This window comes from Solanum stenotomum, chromosome 1, assembly GCF_019186545.1.
Source record: "Solanum stenotomum isolate F172 chromosome 1, ASM1918654v1, whole genome shotgun sequence".
Classification (NCBI taxonomy): domain Eukaryota; kingdom Viridiplantae; phylum Streptophyta; class Magnoliopsida; order Solanales; family Solanaceae; genus Solanum; species Solanum stenotomum.
The window spans coordinates 58,078,676-58,097,935 of record NC_064282.1 but is presented as its reverse complement, the minus strand read 5'-3'; the positions used below and the strand labels follow the sequence as shown (position 1 = coordinate 58,097,935).

The window sequence follows — 19,260 nt, the reverse complement described above, 5'->3', positions numbered from 1 at the left end:
ATGCGTCCACTTTTTCGATGGGACCAGGTCCTCAGCACAGTTACGATAACAGACAGTAGAATAAGTGCTAAAAGTAAAGGGTGAACAATCAACTTTACGTGGAAACCTCCTTGCTCAAGGGAGTAAAACCACGACCTGTCTCAATAGGACTTTTCAAACTGCTTCCACTAATCTTCTCTAAGCAAAAGTAAAAGTCAGTTTACAAAATGAGATTAGCCTGCTAATCTCCACACTAAGCAATATCTTCTATCACTTAGCTGAGCCAGAGCAGATACAACACTGCCCACTATACTAACCCTCACCAATTAATATAGATTTTCTAAGCGGATACCACACCGCCCACTAAACCACCACCCTCTGGACGATTTAGATTTTGACTAAGCAACAACAATGTTGCCCACTAAATCACTTAACTCTAGATGACTTAGACTTTTAAAAACCGAAACAAGATCTGAATCCTTTATAGATTAGGATCAGATTTACAATGTAAGCACATGAGACACAAAGCTCTAAGTACAACAACGACTCTTCTTCACTCTATCAAATCCCTTTGTTGAGTTGAGCAATGTTCTTTCTTGAAGATGGCCTTCTTTTCAAGCTTATGAATTTTGAGAGAAAATCCAAATTTTATTTGCCAAATCTTGAGTTTGTGTTTTTGGGAAGAGATAATATATTGAAAGTGAACACAAACTCCTTAAGACAATCTCATTGGCTGAAGGCCTGATGTTAGAAAAGTTGTGCACCTGCCGTAGTAGCTTTTCTGACGTATCAGCTTTTCTGATGCAAGCAGCTTTTACAGCTGTACAGCACTTTGACAGCTGGACGAGTATTCATACTCTGTAGAGGACCAGGTCCCTGCACTTGTGAGGAGATCATCAAAACATCTAGGAGCATTAGCACTTATCATTTTCCCACTTTTTAATGATGACAAACAACCTGCATAACTCCTCACGTGAGGGAACAAACATTCATTCAAATACATAACAAATTCCCCCTTTGTTAGTGCACCAGTAACAACCACAGTTCGTTCCCCATTATGCATCTGATGGAGATGATAGAGAGAGCTCTATTGGGGACCAGGTCCCATGTATTTGTGAGGATCATCAAAACACCTAGAATANTACTCTGCAGAGGACCAGGTCCCTGCACTTGTGAGGAGATCATCAAAACATCTAGGAGCATTAGCACTTATCATTTTCCCCCTTTTTGATGATGACAAACAACCTGCATAACTCCTCACGTGAGGGAACAAACATTCATTCAAATACATAACAAATTCCCCCTTTGTTAGTGCACCAGTAACAACCACAGTTCGTTCCCCATTATGCATCTGATGGAGATGATAGAGAGAGCTCTATTGGGGACCAGGTCCCTGTATTTGTGAGGATCATCAAAATACCTAGAATATAACAACTACAGATATGAACATCTCATATGGATAAATCCTTAATTTGTGACCTCAAAGAATATCTTCGAAGGGAACTTGATCAGGAGCATTTGCTGAATCTTGTCGTGGCAGTGATTGTGAAATTGATAGTCTTAATTGTTGTGGCTGGAGTGAAGGATTTACTTTCGACATTGATCAAAAGTAGGAAGAAATTATATAAAAATTTGGTAATTAAAAAATAACAAAAGAAGGTTCTCTTTGTAGTTTGATACCAACAAATCAATCCTAGCATATATATGTGTGTGTGTGTTTGTGCGTGTGTGTATTACAAACACTTCTATTACAAAATATAGATAATTATCTTTTTGTCACATTCTTTAACTAATGAATTTGTATACAAATATATGTTGCTCATCATTCTGCTTATATTCTGATCATGTTTTTGATATTTGGACGTTGGAGTAATAATTTTTATAAGATCAAACATTTTTTTTTGATTGGCTAGCATCCTTCTTCTTTTGAATTCTCATCATATTCATACTAGAGGACATCAAATAAATGTAATTTCTGCATGATAGTTAGAAGAGAAATTGTAATCTTTTATGTCCACTTATGATCTGTTACTATTATATATAGTCTGGAAGAGCTTATGCATTAATGTATGTGGTACTTCTTTCGTTGACATATTTTGAAAATAAATGATCCATGCTACATAGAATATGTCATCTATATGTCTAGCTAATTTTATTTTTGAAAACAACCAAATTAGTACTCAAATGTTACAATTTTTTAATAGACCTATTGAATAAATTAATTTTAAGAAAAGAATAACATTGGATGCTTGAGTAATCTCACAAATAAAATTTTTGTCTTAGTTACTACCTCGATGGTCAAAAGATACTTTTTATTTAATCATAATTTTTTCAAATATTTTAAGTATTTTGATCCAGCAATTGCAACTTATATTACTTTAGAATTATTACATACGTAGTTTGATTTTCTGTTTTACTTGGCCATTGACTATAAATTTTGTTGTTGAACGTCTTATAGTCAATTGGGGAGATGAACTCATTGTTCGTGACTTGAGTTCATAGTTGAGAGTATTTCTATAGGGGGAATCATGATTACCACAAACATCACTCTCATTTGAATTAAATATTGTTAAATTATCTACCTAGCTAGGCTCACATTTGCTGATCATGTAAATCTATCTTTATTCATCAATAAAGTAGTCCTTTTAGACTATAATCTACTTCAATGTAAATCCATGAAATGATAGTTTATGTTATATTAGAGGTGCATGATCCGTGCTTAGCACAGGCCCAACATTTTACATTTTATAGCAGTGGATGCTTGAAGATAAGCCAACTATAATCATTTTTAGCTCTATTGATGCAGCAATTTGTTGAATAAGTACTTAATAATAATGATTATATTGGAGAACACTTTCATAGGTTATATAGCCATTTTACATATCCAAAACAAAATAACACAAACAAAATAGAAATTTTAAACCCTTATGTCAGCCGGTGTTCCTCACTCGATCTGACATGGATGACACATCATATCCACGTCAAAAAAAAAGTCACATAATATCCATCTCATTAATTTAATGGTCACAATGCTATTTTTATATTTTTATTTTATTAAACAAATAATTACTTTAGAAAAAATGTTTTTCACTTTGTTCTCAAGAACCCTAACCCAAAAGAAAATCCATTGACATTTGACAGCCCCATTTGAGCTTACAATTTGATCAACACTAATATTAACATCAATAGAAGAAAGCACTCAAATCCTACTACTTGTAATACTAAACTTGACACCAAAAAGCTTGAAATTGAAAGAAAAATCCAAACTTGAAAAAAGAAAGATGAAGAAATATGAAAATTTCAAAGTTGTATCTACAATTTAAAAGAGATAAAAAATTATTTTTTGTTGTTTTAGAAGTTTTGCTTCTAAAGAGATAAAAGAAGCAAGTAGTAGCAGCAAAAATCCTTCTTCAATTTCGATTTGAGCTTTCAATTTGGACAAGATTTTTTTCTTTCGTTTCCAATTATTTTTGTTTTGAATTTTTGATGAACGTGTAGTTTTCATTTGAAATGTGAGGGAAAGTAAGATTGCAAGAAAAAATAATCCATAATAGAGAGGATAGGGATACAGCAGGTGAGAGATCTACTATTTTCCAAAAAGGTGGGTGGGTGGGTTTGAAGAAGAACGGGATTTTCTTTTTCTTTTTCTTTTTTTTATTTAATTTTTAAAACTTTTTAAATCAATTCACACTCATATTTCACGTGTGTAACACACATTTTTCCAACTCAACTAAATTAATGCCACCTAAGGCTAGTCAATGGTCAAAGGGGCTTAAAATTTTTATTTTGTTTGAGTTGAAGTGTCCAGTTGAAACTTTGTGAAGTAGAAAGGTTCAGTTTACAATCTGAGTTAAGTATAAGGGTCCACAAACCCTTTTGCCTATATTTTATGAAGGAAAAGTTATTTTGTATTATTATGTGCGGATTGTAACGTGTTATGGGCTTAACAAAAGTAGAAGTTCATAACAATGATGTCAAAAAGTTTATAGTTATGTGTATGTAAGATTGTAGTCCAAACATAAATTAATTTTAAAATCACCGACTATAAATGTGATGGCTAGTACAGGAAAAGTTATCACTTTAATTTATCAGTTTGAAGATGTGTATCAGAAAACAACTTCAAGTGAAGCCATTATAAAATTTCTAAATCTGCTTGACAGGATATCTGAAGAATGCAAATAAGAATTGAATTAACTAATCATGTGAGTAGGCAGATTCCCTCTTTCAAAGAGATTTGAATTTAAATAAAAGTTAAAATAGACCTGATATAATTCACATATCAAAGGTTCAGACGAAATAGGCAAGACATGGGGGCTGGGGCAATAAGCCCATTTTCACTCCCGTCTTTCTCGATTAAAAGTTAAGTGTGTCAAACCATCTAAGCTAAGAAATAAAATCAGAACGTGCAACAAAGAGTAGAAATTATAACTGAAGATGTACGTAATAGCAAAAGTTTTTACTTTCTTTTTTGTGTGATGGGGTACCAACATAGAAACTCGACAAAGACATTATGACACTATAAATAGTGTGAGTTCTCTCAAACGTCAAATGAATAATGACAATAACATAGTTTTTAATTATTTTTTACTTATGCAGCCCTTTTATGTGGATCGTTATTATCAGTAGCAGAAGCTTAACCCAGATTGGTCTGAAATGGGCCCCCGCTTACTGGATGATGTAAGTATTTACGCTTTGTAAGTTAAACAACAGAGAGAGGAATATTGACTTGCTAGCATGCTCACTACAATGCCTCAATCTAATAACTTACGATTTTCACTAACAAACACGTTCATTTAAACTTCAATTGTTAGAACATTCTTCTCGGCATATAATTCGGCTAATAAATAAGTGCATAAGAAAGGACTTTTGTGTATAAGAGCATCCTACCTTGCTAAGAAGAAATTAGGAGCATAAAAGTGTAAATTTTTACAATAAACTACTCAAAAAGCAGAAAATGCACAATAAAAGAGCTGGAAATAGAATACCTAACAGATTGTTACTACAAAAAACGTGAACTTGACAAATTAAAAAAAAGAGACAAGTGAGAAGAATAAGAAGGGAAAAGCCAATTTTCGAACATTTATCCATGAGTAGGTGTTTAATGTACTTCAACCTTAGTTATAATTTACACAAATTTAATAGTTCAACAATTACTTATGCCTTCTAAAACTATGCAAATCCCAAACTATAATACATCTAGCTAGTCAGTAAAATACCATCCACAAATCTTACAAAACACTACATATCATTTATCTCAAATTACCACTGTCAACAATAAGTCATCTAACTTAATGTAGCCAAGATCACATCTTTCACATTAGTGAAGTGATAATACCAGAAAATCATGAATTGTTAAATGGTGGAAGTAGTCCTTAACCAAAAGTCATTGTTACCAAAATTACAGCTTTCTCTTTGATATGCAATGAGATTATCTTATCGGTTTTAAATTTCATATTATAGTGTGATTGACTTTGTAGTTAAAAGGTTATTTATTTTCATGATTTAATTTTTAAAATTAATTATGTTATATTCCTCAGCATTAATGATATGTTTTGAAACCTCAAAAATTTACTAACAAAGAGAAATAGTAAAGACTAATTACATGCATGGAGCCTAACAGATCTACTATTTATTAGTTATTTGCATGTTTTTATACTTGTGTCTTTATATTTCTAGGCTTCAAAGATTGTAGCATTACTCATTTTCACTGATGAGATATTCATTATCAATTGGATGAATACATGTGCCACTTATTCTTGATATTTTACGTATATTGAATGTTTGATATTCTGATTATTTGAAAATAAAAAGGCACCATCGAACTGCAATGTTATCAAAAGCGAGAAAAAGCGCAAGGCGAGGCGAAGCGCAACCCCTGCACTTTTCTTCCCTGAAGCGAGGCGACATTCAAAAAGCAATCGATTCTACAATTAAAGCGAGAAGCGAGAAGCGCAAGAAAAGAAAAGGCGCGCTTAACTTTAAAAGGCGCTAATTAGGATTTTTTTTTTTAAAATTGTAAGTTTTTTTTTTTTTTGAAATATATTTTGGCGACTTCACAATACCTCCTTTCACGACTTCAATTTCTTTTTTTTTGAGTTTGGACTGCTGCGAGGCTGCAAGGCAGTGGCTACTGTAAGTTCTCTTCTTCTCTTTGGTTATTGTAGCTGTGACTATTTTTTTTTCTATTTCTAGTTGTTGCTATGTTTTTTTCTATATTTTTATTGTTGCTCCATTTTTTTCAATTTCTATTGCTGCTTTGTTTTTCAATTTCTATTGCTTCTCTGTTTTTTTTCAATTCTATTGTTGCTCTGTTTTTTTTTTAAATTTCTATATAGTGTGATGTGTATGGCGTATACTAGTTGTTGCTCTTAACCGTTTGTATTTTTTTACTTAGTTTATTTATTGTTTTGTTACTAAGTTACACTCTCTTTTTTCTTGTAGTAACTAGTAAAATTGTATTTTCTTATTCAAAATGTCACAAAAAAGGGATCCGTCTTGGGCGTATGGAACTCCTATGGGTAGTAACACAAAAGTCAAATGTATCTTTTGTGATGTGAAATACAATGACGAAATATTTCGTCACAAAAAGCATCTTATCGGTGGCTATAGAGATGTAAAAGTATGTCTGAAGGTCCCGGATAGTGTGAAGGAAGAGATCAAAGAGTATTTGTTGAAAAAAATGAGTTTAAAACTCAAATGAACCATGAAGCATCCATGGTTAATCTTGTTGATAATGATGAAATGGATGATAATGAAGATGATGTGAATATGTCAATGGGGCCTCCCTCAAAGTATCAAAGGATGCCTTCAAGTAGTGGGAGTGGGTCTTCCACCAATAGCAATGTCTTGGGTCCTATGAATCTCTATTTTTTACAAAAATCAAATGAAAAGAGAAAAGGTGGACCTATTGATTTAGAATCTTCTAGGGATTTTGAGGGATCGTGATGTATCTATTTTTGCTAGGTGGATGTACGATGCAAGGCTTCCTTTCAATTGTGTTAATTACACCGAGAGTTTTGGTGAATTCATTGAGGCAGTCGGTCAAAATGGCTCTGGAATGAAGCCCCTCACCTATCATGAGGTAAGAGTTCCTTTTCTAAAAAAGGGGGTGGAAAAGACAAACAAGATTGTAGAAGAACATAAGGTTCAATGAAAAATGTATGACTGTTCCATTATAATGGACAAATGGACAGCAAGGAATTGAAAAATGGTCATTAATGTTTTGGTGAATTCTCCAAGAGGGAGTGTGTTACTTGAATCTTATGATGCTAGTGACTCTTCTACAAATTATAATAATATGTTAAACTTGTTTGATAACATTATCATGAAGATAGGCAAGGAAAATGTGGTACAATTCGTGACTGATAATGCAAGTGAGAACAAAAAAGTGGGTAAAATGTTGAAGGGAGTGTTCCCGTATATTTTCTGGACTCTTTGTGTTGCTCACTGTATCAACTTGATGTTTGGTGACATTTTCAAAGAATCCTCGTATTCTACAGGTGAACTTGAGTCTTGATATTTAATTTTCTATTCTAAACTTCATAGTTTTCTTTACTTATTAACTACTATTTTTGTAACAGTTTTTGGTAAGGCTATTAAGATATATTTTATGTCAATCAAAAGGCACTGTTTTTGAATATGATGAGGAGATACACAAAGCAAAGAAATTTGGTAAAACCTGCCAAGACAAGATTCACAACAATTTTTTTTTTACTTTGTATAGTTTTTATAAGCAAAAGAAAAAATTGAGAACTTTTTATGTTAACTGAATGGAATGAGAGTGTCTATTCAAAGGAAACTCTTGGGAAAAAAGTTGAGAGACACATCATTAGTCCATATTTTTGGAATGACGTTGTTCAAACACTCAGAGTTGGTGGTCCATTAGTTTATGTACTTCGTATGGTGGATGAGGAGAAAAAACCACCAATGGGTTACATTTATGAAGCCATGGACAGGGTCAAAGAAAGTATTGAAAAGGCATTCAATTATGATACAAGGAAATATAAAAGTGCTTTTGAAATCATTGATGCAAGGTGAACAAATCAACTTCATCTACCTTTGCATGCAGCGGGACACATTTTGAACCCAGGGATCTATTATTAAAATAATGACATGAATACTTTAACTAAAAAAGTGTGGCAGGGATATCATAAATCTGTTGAGAGAATGATCACAGATAAAATTTTGCAAGACAAAAAAGGGGAGGAGCTTGATGTGTACATGAAAGCTAATGGGCTACTTGGAATTGAATCAACCATTAGAGCTAGAGCCTTAAGGTCACAAGGTGATAATTTCATCTTTCAATTGTGTTTAAAGCTTCAACTTTTAAGTTATTACGCATTAACTTTAAAATTAACTCTTCTACAATTGAATGGTGGATGCAATATGGTCATAATGTCCCAAACTTGCAATAGTTTGCTATTATAATGCAAAGTTTAACTTGTAGCGCATCCGGTTTCGAGAGAAATTGGAGCGTGTATAAATATGTGAGAAGCTACATCACATTATTACTAAATTAAATGGTATCTTAAGTATCCTAAGTCCTCCTATTAATTTCTTTCTACGACTTATGTGCAGATTCATAGTAAAAAGAGAAATAGACTTGAGTTGGAACACCTCAATGATCTAGTGTTCATCAAATATAATAGAACATTGATGCGTCGTTACAATGCTCATAATATCATTGATCTAATTTTGTTGGATAGTATTGATAGGGCAAATGAATGGTTAATTGGAGCACTCCAAAATCACCAAGATGAAGAAGTGTACGAAGGAGAAAGTCTCACTTAGGGGTGTACAAAATCGAACCGAAAATCGAACCAAACCGCAAACTGAGTCAAATCGGAAAAAATATCCAACTAGTGATTTGGTTTGGTATTGGGAAAAAAACCCGACTATATTTGGGTTGGTTTGATTTTAACTAAAAAAACCAACCCGAGACCAAATCGACCTGACATTATATATGTAATTTTAAAATTTTATTTTATACATAAAAATATTTACTTTGATAAAATTTTAAAATATTTCTTATACTATTTCATAGTTTTTATCTTTTAATATATTATTTCAAGTTTAAAACTTAGAATTCGGAATGGTCCAATAAAAATTATAGTTCATAGATGTTGATAATTATAATAAAACTTAAATCAAAATCAAATTAACACTAATGCAAAAAGAAAATCAATTCAACACAAAGAATGACAATAATATTGAATATTTGTTCTTTAGTTTTACATTGGTTTAGACAATTAAAATACATAATCTAATTTTAATTTTCCTTAAATATTTTGTAGTGTAACTAATACTTATTAAACTTATTTTAGCATGATTTAGTACTTTTAAATTATGATCATTTTCATTATAACTTTGCAATATTTATTTTATATGATGATTTCATTATTATTTTTTATTGAATATTTTTGTGTTATTTTTTTAAGAAACACCTTAGATAATTGTATTTTGGTTGGACTAAAAAAATATTTGGAGCACAAGTTAATTATATATTTGTATGTAAACTTTACTGAAAAAATCCAAAAATCTGAAAAAATATGAGGTTTATTAGTTTGGTTTGATTTATAAATTTAAATATTCGACACAATGGTTTGGTTTTGATATTTGAAAAACCCGAACCAACTCGAGGTTGAAAAATTCGAAAAAAATCCAAATTTTTTTAGTTTGGTTTGGTTTATAAATTTAAAAGTTTTACACAAATGATTTGGTTTGATATTTGAAAAACCCGAACCAACCTAGTCATGTACACCCCTAGTCTCACTTATGGTGATGTTGCTATGGCAAGTGGTGTTGAGGAGAATATTTATGATTTTATGGGGAGTACTTTAAGAGGCAAGGAAAGAGGAGCTAGAGGTTCAAGTTCGAGTGGAAACCCCTTGTTGATGAGTCCTCTGATGATGAAGATGATGACCAAGTAGAACCCTTGGTGATGGCACTTGAAGAGTTTGAGGATCTTGTTGAAGAATAGGAGTTTGATCCTTTTGTGATTTAATTATGTTTTTGTTTTATATGTTATGACTTATGAGGATGATTGACTATCTATTTACTTTAATCTAAGAATATATTACCTCTATTCGATTATTTAATATTTTTTATTTTTATATTAAATATCGTTTTACTTAAAAAAGTGTGTGCTTTGCTTCTCACTTCTGTGAAGCAATCCCTCGTCACTTTTTTCGCTTCCCAAAAAACTGCTGATCGAAGTGAAAGTACTCTATTTGCTCACAGTATTTTGATTTTTAACAATATGTATATTGAAAATCAGAATAATGTGATAGCAAATGAAAATTGTTCAAAAGCAACTCTCCATCGTAACAACATATTACTTACTATTATTGTTTGGTAGTAATAAATAATACACCTCTTGAACTGGTAAATGATAATCAAGGTATAGAAATCATGTGTAAAAAAGAAAAAGAAAGATAGATTTGCTTAGTTACTTTAGGCAAATTATCAAACACCTTAACTAGCTACATCAACATTCAGCATAGGTAGGTTTGTAGGGAGACTTTATATTATTGAAAAGAAAGACTCAAATCCATATAGATAAAGATGTCTAAATCAACAATCTCTAAGAAAAAAAGAATCGAAGTTACTATTGTCACATAAATTCAGAATTTAACTTCCACCTTAGATCGATCAAACGAAAACGAATTAGATGGTTTAGGATGATGACTCGAACATCCTTTCTAGTCCTTTGCAATATTTCACTGATTATCTTTAGGGAGAGACCGAGTGGACCAATTCTAATAGCAGAGAACTTGTCGCTCCAACTTCATCTCCGGTGATTCCGACGAAAACTCAGTGGGATCGAATTTTAGCGATATTTTAGTGCAATTGTGAAGCAAAGGGGAATGGAGCTATTTTTGGTACACTTTTGCAGCACACGTGCTTAACAATTGTGTTGACATGTGTTTCCCTGAAGAACGATGGTGTTGCCACATGTTTCCGTGGAGGGGAGAAAGTACCAATTTTATAGTACCATTTAGATTGCTTTTGGTACAATTTGCTATTGTTGTGTTAGTTCCGGCCTTTGTTAGCATATAAATAAGAGTAAAGTAATGTAATGTTTGGAGCCGAGTTACCTCTTGAGACTCGACTTTATTATTGGGATAATGCATAAGTACCTCTTGAAATATGATTGAAATTTCAGTGATACACCTTAACTTAACTAAGGTTCTATTACGCCCTTCCCTTCCAAACTCATTTTTCTATTTTTGTTTGTGCACCTTTTTTTACTAATGTGGCACTTTCAACCCGGTAAGTTGGTTGTGTTTGTACACACGTCTGCCACATGTGTAATATTATTTTTTTCTTACCTGCATTCATTGTTTTTTCTATTGATTTTATATACTTAATTCCAAATGTCTTGTATTTAAAATAAGTTAATTTCGAAGGGATATCAAAATAAGTGAAGAAAATCAAATAAAACATCAAAAAATTAAAACGTTAAAATTACAGGACACTTTTTAATTATTTTTTTATGAAAAAAACACATTATTTTTTTAAAATAATTAAAAGTGAAAAGATAAGAAATTAATGAAAGAAAAATAATTAAAAACGTTTAAAGTGAGGAAGAAAATAATATTTTACAAAGAAAGAAATGAAAATAATTCAATATATATAAGTTTTCATAACAATAATTATGTGTATTAACTAATTATAAAGTTACCAATTAATAAAGGACATATGTCCCTTTTTTCACTCATCATCTGCCTTCAAGAAGTGTGCACACTCTCTATGCCACGTCAACTTTTAGGGCATATTTATTCTATTTTAAATAATTTAGGAGGTAATAAGATGCTAATTAAATTAAAATGTGTCGCGAGATATCGATCATAGTTCAGGAGCATTATGCCTTATTTATTAGTTGAGGGTCATTTTTTTTACCTTTTTGTAAATACGAGCTCATCTTGGCCGTTTCAAGATTGAGGGGTTTCAACTTTCAAGTGTCGAAGAGTATTATTTCCCAAGTTTACGGAGGTTGAAGTTGAACAGAATTAACAGAGAAGAAACAAAAAGAACTCACACTGAAGGGAAATTTCAAATTTGTTGCCTTTGTTTGGCATCTTCAATATATATATGTACTGTGTTATTTTTGGGTCCAACTCATGATTCACAATCACAGTCTAATTCATTTTCTAGCTCCCTAATCAATAATTCCATTATCTTCTTATACATTGGCATATAATGATCATTTATCATGGTTTTTGACAAACGAAGCTTACTATACAATTCTCTAGGGGTCTCGTATATCCCGACATGGTCTTCCGTTGGACCATCATGATCCAGATCACTTGCCTCTGTTGATGGTATAGAAACCATATGCATTATTCTTCCAGGAGGGTAAAAATGATGGTTATCTAACACATCCGATGGAGATATTGCCGTTTGGCTTTCAGCTGCATCAGCCAGCAATTTCTCCTCTTCAGCAATTTCTTCTTGGTCATGGACATCAGCTTCACGCTCCTGCCTTTGTAGCTCCTTCTCCAATTCATACCACAATTCACCTTCTGTGATGTCCTCTTCTATGGTGGTAGTACCGATTGCTTTATCCACTCCAGCAGCATCTTCCTCTTCATCGGTCTCATCATGTCCAGATCCACTGCTTGAAGAACAACAATATTCAACTTTGTTCCCGTCAGGAACACTGCTTACTACTTCACTCACAAATGCTTCACATGTTCTCGGAGCTATAAGGGGAGCCTCAGGGAAATCATCTGGTTTGGAGTTTGCTGAAGGCGAGACAACACGGCGTCGCACACCCATACAACTCCATGATGACAAAGAGGAGCGTGTCTTGACAACTGCTTGGGCAACATCTTGAGCACGCTTCATCACCACCTGCACATTAAGGCAAAAATCAGCCCTCCTGCCATGAATTTATTTTTTTGAAGCTGAGCCTTCCTGCCATGAATATTAAGGAGACCGAGTTGAGGATGTGGCAAACATAATTAACCTGAAAGTTTCATTGGCAATATCCTATTAATTTTACCTAAACTCCATTTATGAATAACACAACTTGTCCACAACTACGAAGTTAGAATTACATAATCCATTTATTCACAAACTTAATGTTATGCAGCATTCAATAAGGGAAAGTTAGTACTAAAAAACAGAAGGGGCAAAACCAGTGGAAGGTTCCAACCATCTACCTGAGTACTGCTTGAGACAGGACGCAGAAGTGCACCTGCACCAGCAACCCTTGCTTTCGCTACAGCTATAGATGGCAGACGAGAACCAAGAGCAGTGGCAGATCGATAAATAACCTTCAAAACTCTATTGCGCTCAACTTGGTCACGCAGATCATTTACCCAGGATGACGCAGTTACCTGAAAATGATTATTTGAAGTTGGAAATCACAGCAGGTCCAAGATGAGAACTTTGAAGTATATGAATGCGAGTAATGTCATACCTCAGAACGAAGAACATCTATAGAAGCGGTTGAAAATGTAGGCACCAGATCAGAACCATTTATTATTGTAGTGATGAAGTGCTTTCCTGACTCTGCCAACTCCCACGTCATACAGGCAGCTGCACAACACTAACACAGTAAGGATAAAGGAAGGAAAAACACATCAAGGCATTGGAATTCATAGGCAAAGATATAAGAGATGCTAATTATCAAGGAGACACTAGAAATGTATCCAATATTAAAATTGTAGGCACAGCACAAAGAGGAAAAGAAACTATGCTATTATACAGCCTCAACATATCCAAAAACATTAGAGTAGCACTTCTAGAACACAGGTCATTTCCTCAATTTTATAAATACCAAAAAATAAAAAATGACAGAATCAACAGATCACCACACGAATAAATATTGAATAACTAGTGCAAATAGTTTAGAGTACTAAACTACTAATAGAGCATAAAAAGAAGTACAAAGTCTAAACCTGGTAGAGAAGTCCCTCCACTTCCTTACTTATATATAGGACCACAGTCAAGTAAAGGAGATTGAAGATTTCGCTTTCTTCCTGGTCAAGGGATAGAGCTTTAGACTTTTTCAAGAATTTCACTTGTTTTCTGTCTTGAAAAAAAGCAAATCAACAAAAGAAGATAGAAATTAGGTAGTAAGTCTCCAACTTTATTTTTTGAATGACAATTTTTTTGTGTTTGAGCATATGTCCAGTGTCCAACTAGTGTACGACATGAATACACAGCCAAAGGCGGAAGGAGTTGTATTAGTGACAAGAGATGTCCTCGAGAAAGATTTAAAACACTTCAGTGAGCTAATTTTCATCAACCTCCTTAGTAACTTTGTTGACGAAGGCTCGCTAAAGCTGCGCTTATTATGCAGTGTGGTGTGTGCTTAGCACTAAGGTGGTAAAGGTGTGCGTCTAAGGACCCATGGGCTCTGCCTTGAAGAGAGCGGCACTTAACAACAGAATATTTCACCTAATTGTCCTTTTTCGTCAATTCTTGTGTCTATATAATTGCTTGGATTTATAGTTATTATTCTCGAACTACATATATATATTTCATCTTCCACTTGATTTGCACCTTCTCCTTAATGGCTGTCGTTTATTCGCAATTTCTGCCCAAAGCCCCAATAAACTTCAACGGGTTTTTTTCTGCACTTCACCTTTGACACTGTGACTTTAGAATGACATAACTGCTCAGCAAAGCCTTCAATAATCTAGATGCTTCCCAGCATTTTCTTAGGACAACACAATTTACAGAAGTGACTTTGCAATGTTCACGCAACAATCATCTTTTTTGTATTAGAAGTCCAGAAATATTTTCCATTACTTTCTTCAGAAATTTTCTTTTTTCTTTCATTATCATCAGATATTCTTCAGTTACATGTTAAGGGGACCAGCTCACATTGAAACAAGTACTCTCCTAATGCACCATATGTGTCCTCTATTGATGAAATTTTATACAAAAGTTTCTCTACATCTACCTTTTTATCAGGTTTCCTTAATACAAGATAATTGGTCCAATTCAATAACCCTTCCCTGCATATTTCTTATGCTCCCAACAAATTAGATTTATATATTCACACTTTTGGAGCTAAAACAAGATGTACACTGCAAGCTATTTTCCTCAAAGTGTTATGTGGAAAAGAAATTAAGATATCCAATGAAGTTCCAGACATCCCCCGACACAGTCAGTTCTAGCAACAGTTTAGCTAGTAGATTTATAGATGCTCTCATCTCGGGTTTCAACCTCATTTGCATTTCAGGAAACACAATTTAACAATGTAGACAGTCCCTAGTTTCTCACTTCCAGTTTGCAGTAATATGTAGTTTAGCCATGGTCACTTCAAAGTAAGACCTCAGAGCTATGGAATAGGAACTTTGGATGTTTGAACCATGGAAAAAACTGAATTGATCACAGGCCAACCTTCGAGTTTCAATCTCCAGAGGAAAACTATACTGAGCTAATTGAGATGTCTTTTCAGAGTCGACCAGTTTTTTTTTTTTTTTTTGACAAAGAAGTCGATCAGTTTTAATAGTCTGTTCTTTTCACAATCTAAATTAGTACTACGTTTCTTGAGATCCAACTACAACTGTTATTTGTATTTTACAAATTACACTTAAAGGCTAGTGACATGATATTACAAACAACACAAGACAGAAACTTTGGTAATGTTCAACTTTCTCAATTCATCATTCAACTAATTGAGCATGAATTTTTGGTTCTAGCTTCACAATCAAGATAACATATTTGCTGAAGGTAGGATCATAGATTGAAATATAGGTCTTACTGATACATCATAAACTCAATTTTGTCAAGAGATGTAGAAATAGATGAAAAAATATCTTTATGACAAATATTAGGACTCAATTGGAAAGAGTCAATGAAGCAAAAAACTTTCAGAAGCTCTACTCTAATGTAGCATTACAGGGGCCTAAATCAAGTTGGGAAAATATGACGGCTTCTACAATTTGGAAAAGAAGGCATGGAAGAAAATGTCCTACTTTTCTCCGTGTCACCTACAATTCTCATTTACCAGTTATTGATATACAAACTTAGAAACCATATTAAGAGGGAAAAGAAACCTTCAAACTTTCAAATAGAGATCTGAAACTGCAGCAGAAAGAAACACACCTGGTGCAAAAGTGACACAGGTGCTCGAGGAAAGTTCTTTTTGCTCTCGAAGGATATAGGTCAGAAGTGCAGCAGTACCGCCACCAAGTGAATGCCCAACAACCTGAAGTTCAAAACTAGAATTACAGCTTTGATATTAAGCACAAACAAAAAACTGGAAAAATGTCTACATCTGCAGCAAACTAATTAAATGTACTTTTGAAAGTATGTTAACATTACATATCCACTCAAGACTTGCCATTACATGATATTTACAGGAATGTTTCTAAAAATTTACACGGCACCACCAAAGGTAATGATTACTTCTTCTTTTTTTATAAGTAAAGGTAATGCTTACTTTTACAAGCCATCAGCATCTTAGCTCCAAAGATATGAAATGCAACAAGAACTAAAGAAACACATGACTACGAGATTAATGTACATCAAAGAATAGAAGACATGTACAAGGTGACTTTCTGACTTGCTCTTTAGAGGACAACAGAAACTGGCACCGCAAAATTTAAGATCAACTCAATGAACAACAGGAAGGAGATGCAAGCCACAGTACAGATCAATAATGCAACACGGTATCAGAAATAATCAAATCAAAGCAAATCCCATGGCGCATCAATGACAATCATCACAATGATAGTAATAAGAAAGTTGATCAACAATCATTTCTTGTTGAATCTTCCAATTTTCACACGTCTGTGATAGCTTTCAGTCTAGACAAGTTAGTGAACAGGAAAATGCATCAAAACACCTTCCAATCTCCAATGCAACAGAGAAGAAGAAAGGAAAAGAATCAACAAGAAGCAACAATGTGACTTCTATATTTTACCTTTATCTCATACTCAGGATTTTCCTCCAGAACCTTTACCAAGAAAGGCATACTAAGCTTGGCAATCCAACGAGCAGCAGCAACCATCCCACAATGTGCGTATCCCAAAACAAGATTGCTAATCCCACCATCATCTAAAACTGAATGGTGAAAAGGTACAACAGCGCCTGTTACTGCAGTCAGAGTATCTTTGATGCTATGAGTGCCCCGAATTAGAAGAAGGAAACAATTTAAATTTCTGTCTTTAATAATTGTAAAGGCGGGCTTAAGAAGCTGCAAACAAAAAATTTGAACATCTTAGTTCACGCAATCAAAACACTATTATGAATTTGTGAAATAAATCCAAATAACAGGGTAGTGGTACAATTAACATACTCCTGCTTTAGGCTTCTGAAGGAGGACATCTTCTTGAGAGTAGCCAGCAGACTCCAAGAATACAGGAAATGGCTTCTTTGAGAAAAGCATACAGAGGGTTACCAACCTTAAGTAATGATACAACTGAGCTATAATCTCATCACCCTTTAGTTGCACACAGCTTTCCCCAGCATATACACTTGCAACTGGTACATTTCCCTTCAAGATCATAAATACAAATGAAATCCAGGTATAACTCAAGCATTACAAAACTCAGATACAGAACATCCCGGAGCCATTGTATCCATGAACTTGTATTGAGATAATGCATTTATAAACCACAATTCCTCACTTGACAAGTGAATAGCACCGAGAGTCTTGGGCCTGAATTTCAAGGCACTAAGAGGTGCAGCATCTAGAATTTCTTCAATAAACAGGATGATGCACAAATAAAAGAAGAAGGCAAAACCACATAACGAAAGAATAGTAACTATAGACAGAACATCTACTAAAATGCAGCAGTTAGGATTATCTTGTCTATCAGACACCTTTCCAAATGACATATTCACCCGTATAAATTAAGAATGTCAGAGTATAATGTGAAATTTGCGACAGATTTGCTGAGCTACATTAGATCGGCCTACAATGGACTAACTATAATCTACAAGTCACACAGTTATGTACTAAACATACAGCAACCAATCTACTTTCCAAGTAGCAGGATCAATAGAAGAATGTACAGCCAGCAACAAAGAATACTATATTTTTCACTCAATTTTACTTATTCAAGCAATTCCTCTAGCAAATTTGAACACCCAATTGCCACACGCAATTATTCAGATAATACATAACTATATCAGAAATTAGTCCATTGACATTGGGACACATCACTTCGACTTCCATTCACCAAGCTGTAAGAACATTTCATGATACAAAAGATTCCAACTTTACAAACTCAACCCTTAATATCAATCAATCAACTATGTCTTACTGCCAAACTAGTTGAAATGGACTCTCTGAATCATCTATACCCACTCCAGAACTATCAGGGCATTCTCACAGGAATACCGGTAAATTAAAAAAAAAAGTATATGATTGCACAAAAAAGACTCCGACTTTGGGGAGCTCAACAATTAAATCAAACAACTAAAATAGATTTTCATACCAACATTGGTAAGCAATTCAACATAATTCCATCCACAAAAGTACAAACTTTGACGCATAAAAGATACGTTACCTGACTTCGAATAAGGTAATTGATCCCAAAAGCCAAGTCACCAATAGGCCATTTCCCTAGTGTTTCCGAATAGGTAAACCGGAGAGTTCCACACAAAGTCGAAATGGTTTCCAACCAAGTCGCCGGAGCTTGAGCTGGCCTTCGTGATAGTCTCCGTTTCACAGATCTACTTGCTGCTTTGGAATAATCACCAGTTTCTTCCTCCTCCCCATCCTTGGCCGTCAATCGACGACTCAACACATAGTACAACAAGACCACCGCACCCGCCGCTGTGGCCATGGTGGTCGCAGCCATTCAGCTGTCAATTAATGGTGCTCTGTAGATCAACGCTTTGATTCTCAGTGTTCACCAAATCAAAGCTGTTAATTGGATTTTCTAAATTGCATATAAATCAAAAATAGGTTCTTGATGAAATTGAATTATTGTACATTATATTATATGATACATATAAATAAATACAGTTGTATATAGATAGATAGATGAGATATGATTTCGCCATGAATCTCTGCATACAGACACAAATATACACACGTTTTCGGAAAAAGGAGCTTCACGGAGACGGTAAACGCCAAAACGGAGTTGAGACGGAGTTTAGCTTTGCGGTGAATTCAAATGACAACTTTACCCTTTGTGCAAGTCTTGTCATTTCACTAATTTATATATACGGCTGCGCTAAATTATTAAAATCATTTTATTTTAATAATCCTATTTAAGTCCTTAACATTAATTTATTTATTGCCTCACTTTTGCCCCTTCTAAACAAACAAAAAATAAGCTAAGCAATAATCAAATTGTTAACGTT

General features: G+C 33.8%; 1 protein-coding gene across 1 annotated transcript; it reads right to left on the bottom strand.

Moving 5' to 3' along the window:
• Positions 1-12,022: 12,022 nt before the first annotated feature.
• LOC125853787 (uncharacterized) lies at positions 12,023-18,900 on the bottom strand. Its single transcript, XM_049533539.1, has 7 exons — positions 18,459-18,900; positions 17,243-17,440; positions 16,868-17,140; positions 16,048-16,150; positions 13,406-13,524; positions 13,146-13,322; positions 12,023-12,834 (listed from the first exon to the last, which is right to left on the bottom strand). Exons 1-7 carry the CDS (start codon positions 18,750-18,752, stop codon positions 12,100-12,102), a joined length of 1,899 nt encoding a protein of 632 aa, XP_049389496.1. The 5' UTR covers positions 18,753-18,900; the 3' UTR covers positions 12,023-12,099.
• Positions 18,901-19,260: the final 360 nt, after the last annotated feature.

Coding starts and splice junctions, on each gene's coding strand:
- LOC125853787 (XM_049533539.1), bottom strand. CDS start 18,752: ATGGCTGCGACCACCATGGCCACAGCGGCGGGTGCGGTGGTCTTGTTG. Junction 13,525..16,047: donor CTGTGTCACTTTTGCACCAG/GTGTGTTTCTTT, acceptor AGTGTTGTGCAG/CTGCCTGTATGACGTGGGAG. Junction 12,835..13,145: donor CTGTCTCAAGCAGTACTCAG/GTAGATGGTTGG, acceptor CTTAATGTGCAG/GTGGTGATGAAGCGTGCTCA.